Source organism: Larimichthys crocea, chromosome XVII (assembly GCF_000972845.2).
Source record: "Larimichthys crocea isolate SSNF chromosome XVII, L_crocea_2.0, whole genome shotgun sequence".
Lineage (NCBI taxonomy): Eukaryota > Metazoa > Chordata > Actinopteri > Sciaenidae > Larimichthys > Larimichthys crocea.
The window spans coordinates 7058851-7070555 of NC_040027.1; the positions used below are offsets into that span (position 1 = coordinate 7058851).

Below are 11705 nucleotides of genomic sequence, written 5' to 3' on the forward strand. Positions count from 1 at the left end.
TGTGTGTGTGTGTCTCTGTTTGTCATCTTCATAAAGATGATGTGTCCTGGATGTAGTCTCTGTGTTGTGTTATGGATGCGTGGTTCCTCCTGCGTTGACGTTGACGTTGGCGTTGATGTTGACAGTGATGTTGACGTTGACGGTGACGTTGACGTTGACAGTGACGTTGATGTTGGCGTTGACGTTGACAGTGATGTTGGCGTTGATGTTGACGTTGACAGTGATGTTGGCGTTGACGGTGACATTGACGGTGACAGTGATGTTGGCGTTGACGGTGACATTGGCGGTGACGGTGACAGTGATGTTGACATTGATGTTGATGTTGACGTTGATGTTGACGTTGGCGTTGACGTTGATGTTGGCGTTGATGTTGACGTTGACAGTGATGTTGGTGTTGACGTTGACGTTGACAGTGATGTTGGCGTTGACGGTGACATTGACGGTGACGTTGACGGTGACGTTGGCGGTGACGGTGACGGTGACAGTGACGTTGACGTTGATGTTGGCGTTGATGTTGACGTTGACGTTGACAGTGATGTTGGTGTTGGTGTTGACGTTGACAGTGATGTTGACGGTGACATTGACGGTGACATTGGCGGTGACAGTGACGGTGACGTTGGCGGTGACGGTGACAGTGACGTTGGCGGTGACGTTGGCGGTGACGGTGATGTTGACGGTGATGTTGACGGTGACGTTGGCGGTGACGTTGGCGGTGACGTTGACGGTGACGGTGACAGTGATGTTGGTGTTGACGTTGACGTTGACGGTGACGTTGGCGGTGATGTTGACGGTGACGGTGACAGTGATGTTGGTGTTGACGTTGACGTTGACGGTGACGTTGGCGGTGACGTTGACAGTGACGTTGACGGTGACAGTGAGCTGTCAGCTGGTTGCTCTCCTTCACTCTCCTCATGTATCTCTGTAAAGATCCAAAGATCGATGAAGCCACTCAGGAGCCGGAGAACTGCAGAGACGCGACAGCCTGGGGTGAGCGAGACATGACGTCACGTGACTCTAGGTCACGTGACTCAGACAGCTGATGATTTTGAAGTTTCATTAAGATCTGAAGTAACGAATGCAGAGAGGTCGTTATTAAAAGACTTTGACGTCTCTTCACGTCCCTGTGATCTGAACACGATCAGCTGATAACAAACCTGATCAGCCACCGTCAGTAATCAATACACAACCATTCATCAAACCAATAACTAACATTCAGACAACACTCAGACAACCTTATCATACTTTAACAGTGAGCTAGTGTTTCTGTAGCGTTGACATAACGTTCCAAAACAAACATATCATCAGTCTGAACTAAAGCTCCCTGCGCTGTCCCTTTAAGAAATATGACACCTGAACAATTCATTACGTGTCCGTAACAACACGAGATAAAGGACGTCACATGACCTTTGACCTGATGCAGAATAAAACAAAAGATATAAATAAGATGTGTGTGTGTGTGTGTGTGTGTGTGTGTGTGTGTGTGTGTGTGTGTGTGTGTGTGTGTGTGTTCAGTGGAGTGCCTCCCGGCTCCAAACATCAGCTGTCGACTCTCCAACGGGACCGAGTTCAGGTTCAGTGGGGGGGAGGTGGGCTTCAACAAAACCATCCCCTGCAGGAATGTGTGAGTACACACACACACACACACACACACACACATACACACACACACACACACACACAGCTTCAGACTTTTCATTGTGAAACATTTGAACTAGGTTTCGCTGCAGAAACATGAAGCGTTCTGATTGGTCCTTAATAACTGTTTCCTGTCAGGAGCGGTTATTCCTACAAAGTGGCCGTGGCGCTGTCTCTGTTTCTGGGCTGGCTCGGAGCGGACCGCTTCTACCTGGGATATCCTGCGTTAGGTGAGCTGACGGCTCGCTCAGCGAGTGATGTGACGCTTCATACAGGCAGTGACTCACTTCATTAAAGATGAAGAGAGACTGCAGCAGAATCTGTGAAGCATCGCCATCTTTGATGGTTTTCAAAATAAAATCTATCTCGACCTCACTGCTGGAGCTCAGGGTGGAGCACAGGGTGGAGCACAGGGTGGAGCACAGGTGGAGCTGAGGAGAGACAAACTGACTGATGACTGTTGATGGTTCTTGTCCGTTGGCCAGCAAAAACAGGAACGAACAAAAAGAAAATCCCGAACACGTCATGAAGCCCGACACGTTAAACAAACATCGACCAAGTCAGAGAAACAGCTCGATAGAATCTGAAATTAATTAAAGTAAATCAGTTTCTCTGCGTCGTCATGGAGACGACACCAGAGCCAGGCGCCAACTTCTCGTCATTCATTCCACTGTCAGAGTTTTGGTGGAGCCCCCTAGTGGACATCAGAGGAGGACCAGCTGGTCCATGACTCCTCCTCTGATTTGGCACAGGTTGACCCGGATCGAGCCAAACTGAGCCGAGCCAGATTAATTTCTATAAAAAAATTTTTAACAGAAACAAACAGACAGAAAAGATTCAAACTTTAATAAACTGACGTCTGTGACGACCTGTTGATCCACACTGACCTGTGATCAGGTGATCCACTCTGACCTGTGATCAGCTGAACGGTGTCTCTGTCATTCGTACGTCTGTTCTCACTCTATGTAACTTTGGGCTCCGGGTCGGGAGAAGTACGTAACGCTTTACGGCACTAAGTCACACAGCAGCAACTATTTCACTGATTCTGGTGAAACTGGATCATATTTTATGGAGGAAATGTTTTCTGGTTTCTATAATAATGAATACTGACACTGACTCTCCGTCTCCTTCAGGACTGCTGAAGTTCTGTACTGTCGGCTTCTGTGGGATCGGAACTCTGATTGACTTCATCCTGATCGCCATGCAGGTGAGTCAGACCAGGTGGGGTTAGCTTAGCATAAAGACTGTAAACAACATGTCTGGAGCTCTGAGCGAGCGAGCTCTGCTGATGAAGACCAAGAGCAGCTGCTGAAAGCACCTGAACAGTTAGTAAGTGGACAGGAAGTGTTTGTTCCTCACACACACTCCGGTTCTAGTTTCACCTCCTCTTTAAGAGTGACGCCTGTGATGAACAGTTCCTTGTTTCCCGGAGGATCTGTTTCAGTGTGGCGCGGCACAGAGCGGCGAGCCTGATGAATGATGGACTGTGAGAGGACGGAGACAGACGGAGGTGAAGGGACAAATCGCTCCTTCCTGTTCAAATGTTTGAGATAATCGAGGCTGGAAATGCATCATGGGATCAAACATGTGACAGGAGCGATACTCAGTTACTTCTGTATCATAAAGAGTGTGCAGGTGTAGCGTCAGCCTCACCTGTGTCCTCGTGTCTGCAGATCGTGGGTCCAGCTGACGGATCAAACTACATCGTGGATTATTACGGCACCCGGCTGACCCGCCTGTCCATCACCAACCAGACCTACAGGAAGCCACACCTGTCTCTGTGAGCACACCTGGACACGCCCACACATGGACGGACAGGAGCGCTGTGAGTGAATGAATTTATTTATTCTGATTTCACCAGGAGACGTCCCAGTGAGATTAAAAATGTCTTTTTCAAGAGAGAGAAGAGCAGCACGAAGAACACACAACAACACACAGACAACAACACACAGACACTACACACAGACACTACACACAGACAACAACACACAGACACAACACACAGACAACAACACACAGACACTACACACAGACAACAACACACAGACACAGACACAACACACAGACACAACACACAGACACTACACACAGACACAACACAACACACAGACACTACACACAGACACTACACACAGACACTACACACAGACACAACACACAGACACTACACACAGACACAACACACAGACACAACACACAGACACTACACACAGACACAACACAACACACAGACACTACACACAGACACTACACACAGACACAACACACAGACACAACACACAGACACTACACACAGACACAACACACAGACACAACACACAGACACTACACACAGACACAACACAACACACAGACACTACACACAGACACTACACACAGACACAACACACAGACACAACACACAGACACTACACACAGACACAACACACAGACACAACACACAGACACTACACACAGACACAACACACAGACACTACACACAGACACAACACACAGACACTACACACAGACAACAACACAACACACAGACAACAACACACAGACACTACACACAGACACTACACACAGACACAACACACAGACAACAACACACAGACAACAACACAACACACCACACAGACAACAACACACAGACAACAACACACAGACACTACACACAGACACAACACACAGACACACCACACAGACAACAACACACAGACAACAACACACAGACACTACACACAGACACACCACACAGACAACAACACAACACACTAAAACATGCTCAAAGTAACAACATGAGCTGGAGGATTGATTCTCTTGTTGTTTGTGGATTTAAAATCGTTCACAGAGATCAGACCTTTGACTGGCACCAGAAATGTTTGTTAGTGTTAGTGACAGTGACATCGGCCACGTAACCTAGCAACCCAAAGAGTTCACATGGAAGTTTACTACTGCAGGACAGTGACCACGTCCAGGAAACTCTGAATAATATTTAACTTTAGAACACACACTTGATTCAGACAGAAGAGTTCAACTTCACAGCTCAAGGTCACACACACACACACACACACACACACACACACACACATACACACACTCCTGTTAAATATCAGAGGATGAAGTCAACTCGATGAAGGTTTCTCTGGGAATAAAGAAATGTCGTTCACTCTCTGGAATATAATCTCGTTGAATCTCGTTAGTCTGAAAAGTTTGAAACAGAAAAAGAAGTGACAGAATCTAAATCGACATATTTACATGACGTCTGTTCTGTCTGTCGCCAGGTCCGAAGGAGAAGGAGAAGGAGGAGAAGAAGGAGGAGGAGAAGAAGGAGAAGAAGAAGGAGGAGAAGGAGAAGGAGGAGAAGAAGGAGGAGGAGAAGAAGGAGGGGCTGTTCCATTTAACTTTAACGACGCTCTGACTCGTTTCTTCAAAGCTGCATCACCTTCATTTAAAGGATCCTTTCATCAGTCCACTTCCTGTCACGTCTGTCTTTATTTAATATTTTGTTGTAAAAAATCGACGTCTTTAAGTTCTGATGTTTTTCCATGAAAACTGTAAATAAAGTTTCTTTTTGTGTTAATCTGAATCCGCTGTTTGACCAAAGACTGATGCTGCTGTATGTTCCACTAAAGTTCACATTACACAACATATAAACTAGGACTCTAACTGTAACTGAATAATACTGCAGTATTACTGCTTCACTGAAGACAAAGATCTGAGTACTCCTTCCATCTCTGACAGTTTGTACAACGTGAAAACTAAACCTGATCACTAACAAGATGCTGGAGGAGCATGAAGACGAGGAATGGACATTAGACCAGGGGACGGATGGTATCAGCATGTGTGGTTCCCACCGTGAAGCGTGGAGGAGTGATGGTGACTGAACCAGCACGGCTACCGGGCAGTCTGCAGAGACGTTCCTCTGGTTTGAGCTCAGTGGGACCATCATCTGATTTTCAACAGGACAACGACCCCAAACACACCTCCAGACTCTGTAACATACGTGATACATACACATACACTGCAATAACACACAGTATATACTGCAATAACACACAGTATATACTGCAATAACATACACATACACTGCAATAACATACAGTATATACTGCAATAACATACAGTATATACTGCAATAACACACAGTATATACTGCAATAACATACATATATACTGCAATAACATACATATATACTGCAATAACATACAGTATATACTGCAATAACATACATATATACTGCAATAACATACAGTATATACTGCAATAACATACATATATACTGCAATAACATACATATATACTGCAATAACATACATATACACTGCAATAACATACAGTATATACTGCAATAACATACATATATACTGCAATAACATACAGTATATACTGCAATAACATACATATATACTGCAATAACATACAGTATATACTGCAATAACATACATATATACTGCAATAACATACAGTATATACTGCAATAACATACATATATACTGCAATAACATACAGTATATACTGCAATAACATACATATATACTGCAATAACATACAGTATATACTGCAATAACATACATATATACTGCAATAACATACAATATATACTGCAATAACATACATATATACTGCAATAACATACAGTATATACTGCAATAACATACATATATACTGCAATAACATACAGTATATACTGCAATAACATACATATATACTGCAATAACATACAATATATACTGCAATAACATACATATATACTGCAATAACATACAGTATATACTGCAATAACATACATATATACTGCAATAACATACAGTATATACTGCAATAACATACATATATACTGCAATAACATACAGTATATACTGCAATAACATACATATATACTGCAATAACATACAGTATATACTGCAATAACATACATATATACTGCAATAACATACAGTATATACTGCAATAACATACATATATACTGCAATAACATACAGTATATACTGCAATAACATACATATATACTGCAATAACATACAATATATACTGCAATAACATACATATATACTGCAATAACATACAGTATATACTGCAATAACATACATATATACTGCAATAACATACAGTATATACTGCAATAACATACATATATACTGCAATAACATACAATATATACTGCAATAACATACATATATACTGCAATAACATACAGTATATACTGCAATAACATACATATATACTGCAATAACATACAGTATATACTGCAATAACATACATATATACTGCAATAACATACAATATATACTGCAATAACATACATATATACTGCAATAACATACAGTATATACTGCAATAACATACAGTATATACTGCAATAACATACAGTATATACTGCAATAACATACAGTATATACTGCAATAACATACAATATATACTGCAATAACATACATATATACTGCAATAACATACAGTATATACTGCAATAACATACATATATACTGCAATAACATACAGTATATACTGCAATAACATACATATATACTGCAATAACATACAGTATATACTGCAATAACATACATATATACTGCAATAACATACAGTATATACTGCAATAACATACATATATACTGCAATAACATACAGTATATACTGCAATAACATACATATATACTGCAATAACATACAGTATATACTGCAATAACATACATATATACTGCAATAACATACAGTATATACTGCAATAACATACAGTATATACTGCAATAACACACAGTATATACTGCAATAACATACATATATACTGCAATAACATACAGTATATACTGCAATAACATACATATATACTGCAATAACATACAGTATATACTGCAATAACATACAGTATATACTGCAATAACACACAGTATATACTGCAATAACATACATATATACTGCAATAACATACAGTATATACTGCAATAACATACATATATACTGCAATAACATACAGTATATACTGCAATAACATACACATACACTGCAATAACATACAGTATATACTGCAATAACATACAGTATATACTGCAATAACACACAGTATATACTGCAATAACATACATATATACTGCAATAACATACAGTATATACTGCAATAACATACATATATACTGCAATAACATACAGTATATACTGCAATAACACACAGTATATACTGCAATAACATACATATACACTGCAATAACATACAGTATATACTGCAATAACACACAGTATATACTGCAATAACATACAGTATATACTGCAATAACATACAGTATACACTGCAATAACATACATATATATACACACACATACACATGACATTCTGAGCAGAAAATGTGTCGTTTAATTATTCAGACACACAGATACTCTGTGTGTGTGTGTGTGCGTGAGTGTGTGTGTGTGTGTGTGTGTGTGTGTGTGTGTGTGTGTGTGTGTGTGTGTGTGTGTGTGTGTGTGTGGAGCTTGCAGCCATGTGGCTTTCATCAAAATTCCATTATCATACTGTACCACGCTTCACAGGACACACACACACACACACACACACACACACAGAACAAACAGGGAGTGTCTGAACTGTTTCAGGATGGTTCTTCTCACTGCCATCCACTGTTTGTATTACAGCACGGTATGATGAATCTGTCCCAGGTTAAAGGTGGAGTACACACACACACACACACACTCACACTCACACACACACTCACACCCACACACACACACACACACTCACACTCACACACACACTCACACACACACACACACACTCACACCCACACACACACACACACACATACACACACACACTCACACACACACTCACACCCACACACACACACACACACACACACACACACTCACACTCACACACACTCACACTCACACAGACATACACACACATACTTCCTGTCTCTCTGGTTGTTTTCTTGTTGAAATGAATCCACATGGTCTCTCTCCGTCTCTTTTCTTTTCTGGAGATGAAAGTTTCTTTCAGCTCGTCCATGGCTGTGTTTCCATCAAGAACCCTCAAGATCAGAACCAGGATCAGAACCTCAGACCAGGACCAGGACCAGGATCTGTCCTGTGTTAGTGTGACTCAGTTTAGTTTCTCTCTCGGTCTCGTTGGTTATATAAAGTGATTAAAAAGAAACCAGTAAAAATGAAAGGACTCTCAGATGTTCCTTCACTTCTGGAGACAACACGTCTCTCAACAAGTCCATGAAAATAATTTAACAATTAAACAAGCTGTGTGACGAGATGTTTACATCCTACATCTGGTCCAAGGTCAGATTATTGAACTATATAAACCCTGATAGACATGTTGGTGTGTTACTGCAGCCAGAGAATCCAGTCCCACTGTGGTACTCGAGTATTTCTTCTGATTAACTTAACTTCTGATCAAAAACTAGCGAGCCGACAACTTTGCTACCAGCCAATCATTAACCAGGTCCCCAGCAGCAGCTGATATCACTGCCTAGTCCAGCAGCAGTCAGCCCAGAACCAGAACCAGACCCAGCAGCAGCTGATCTCACTGCCTAGTCCAGCAGCAGTCAGCCCAGAACCAGAACCAGACCCAGCAGCAGCTGATATCACTGCCTAGTCCAGCAGCAGTCAGCCCAGAACCAGAACCAGACCCAGCAGCAGCTGATATCACTGCCTAGTCCAGCAGCAGTCAGCCCAGAACCAGAACCAGACCCAGCAGCAGCTGATATCACTGCCTAGTCCAGCAGCAGTCAGCCCAGAACCAGAACCAGACCCAGCAGCAGCTGATATCACTGCCTAGTCCAGCAGCAGTCAGCCCAGAACCAGAACCAGACCCAGCAGCAGCTGATATCACTGCCTAGTCCAGCAGCAGTCAGCCCAGCTCGGCGTCTGTCTTTCAGCCTTTTATTTCACCAAGCTCTCACCAACCACTAAAAGTCAGTCCCACATTTACTCTTGTCCGGCGGCTTCTTGCTCGCTCACTCTCTCCTTTTCTCTTCTTAGCTTCCTCCGTCAGCGTCCTCTTCACTCTCTGCTCCTCTGCCATCATGTCCGTAGAGGCTGCTGAGCCGGTTACACAACAGGAGAAACTCTCTAAACAGTGTTGGCCAAGTGACTTTGAAAATGTAATATATTACATATGAATAGACCTGGACCTGGACCTGGACCTGGACCTGAACCTGAACATATTCTCATTCACTTCAACGCGGTCAGACTTCTATCACAGCAGCACCTGGTGGACGTAAGAGGAACTGAAGTTCCACACACACACACACACACACACACACACACACACACACACACATATGTGCATATCTTGCACTGACTTGTTTGGTGAAAAATAAAAAAATAAATATTTCACGTGTGTGTATCTGCAGATATTTCTGTGCATGAATCCTGCACAGTTTGAACTGAGTCAGTGTGATGGCAAAGCAAACTGAAGATGACAGAGCTTTTCATTCTGCCCAGCAGTTACAAACATCTGTAACACGAATGAAGAGTGTGCATCTGCTGCAGCAGTTAGATAGATCAGATTCTGGTTGCAGTGCTTCATTTCACAGTTTGGCTGTGTGCTTCGGTGAAGTGTGTCAGTGTTCTGATGAAATCAGCCAGTTTGCAAAATTATGTTTAAGAAATTGGAAAAAAAACTGTAAACACATCAGCCCTTCGCTGTGTGTGTTTTTATTATTTTACTTATTTAAAGATTCATTTTTTTGGCCTTCTCAAGCTTTATTTGACAGAGACAGCTGAAGAGTGACAGGAATGTGGAGAGAGAGAGACAGACACAGATAGAGAGACAGACGGGGAATGACAGGAAACAGCCACAGGTCGGAGTCGAACCCTCGGCCTCCACAGCACGGACTGAGCCTCTGAACACGGGGCGGCTGCTCTACCAGCTGAGCTAAACTCCGCCCCTTTGCTGTGTGTTTTTAACGTGTGTGTGTGTGTGTGTGTGTGTGTTGTCGCTGTGACTGAAGTGTGAAGACGTTTTGTTTTTTTCATGTAGCTGCGTCTGTTCCACAAAACATTTGAATAATAATCAACCCGCTTTGTATTCTGGGTGGTTGATAGGGGGCTAAACCCCTCACACACACACACACACACACACACACACACACACACACACACACACACAGGAAACACAGAAGGCATGAAATTACAGTTGTGTCGGTTGGAACGGAGCACAGGAGGAAACTTTAGTGATAAGGTGGAGGCTTCACACAAACCTTCATGTGTGTGTGTGTGTGTGTGTGTGTGTGTGTGTGTGTGTGTGTTGAAGGGGGTCTACTAAATAAAGAAAATCCCAGGGCTGGTCTCTCTATAATCCCTCTGTGTGTGTGTGTGTGTGTGTGTGTGTGTGTGTGTGTGTGTGTGTGTGTGTGTGTGTGTGTGTTGAGGGAGAGAGAGAGAGTGTGTGTGTGTGTGTGTGTGTGTGTGTGTGTGTGTGTGTGTGTGTGTGTGTGTGTGTGTGTGTTGAAGGAGAGAGAGACAGTGTGTGTGCGTGTGTGTTAATTTGGACAGTCAGGCCTGGTGTGTCTCCAGATAAGTCCATTCAATATTCACACTCTGTCTGTCAGTGCGTGTGTACTTGTGTGTGTGTGTGTGTGTGTGTGTGTGTCGGGTTTAATTTTACACATCATTTAAATATTCTAATATTTCAAAATAAACTTTGATTTTCGTCTCAGAAAAAAAGAGAAACAAGTTTTGAAGAATCAGTGTGGAGAAATACACACAAACACTGCAAATACACACAAACACTGCAAATATACACAACACTGCAAATACACACAAACACTGCAAATACACACAAACACTGAAAATATACACAAACACTGCAAATACACACAACACACTGCAAATATACACAACACACTGCAAATATACACAACACACTGCAAATACACACAAACGCTGCAAATACACACAAACACTGCAAATATACACAACACACTGCAAAGACACACAAACACTGCAAATACACACAACACACTGTAAATATACACAACACACTGCAAAGACACACAACACACTGCAAATACACACAAACACTGCAAATATACACAACACACTGTAAATATACACAACACACTGCAAATACAC

At 42.3% G+C, this 11705-nt stretch overlaps 1 protein-coding gene across 1 annotated transcript in view; it reads left to right on the forward strand.

Annotated features, from left to right (window-relative positions):
• Positions 1-5206, forward strand: part of tm2d1 (TM2 domain containing 1) — a 9129-nt gene extending 3923 nt beyond the window's left edge. The window contains exons 3-8 of the mRNA XM_027290607.1: positions 914-987; positions 1513-1621; positions 1774-1865; positions 2769-2842; positions 3309-3460; positions 4902-5206. Coding sequence (XP_027146408.1) covers positions 914-987; positions 1513-1621; positions 1774-1865; positions 2769-2842; positions 3309-3419 — 460 coding nt within the window. The 3' untranslated portion in view covers positions 3420-3460; positions 4902-5206. The remainder of the gene's footprint in view (positions 1-913; positions 988-1512; positions 1622-1773; positions 1866-2768; positions 2843-3308; positions 3461-4901) is intronic.
• Positions 5207-11705: the final 6499 nt, after the last annotated feature.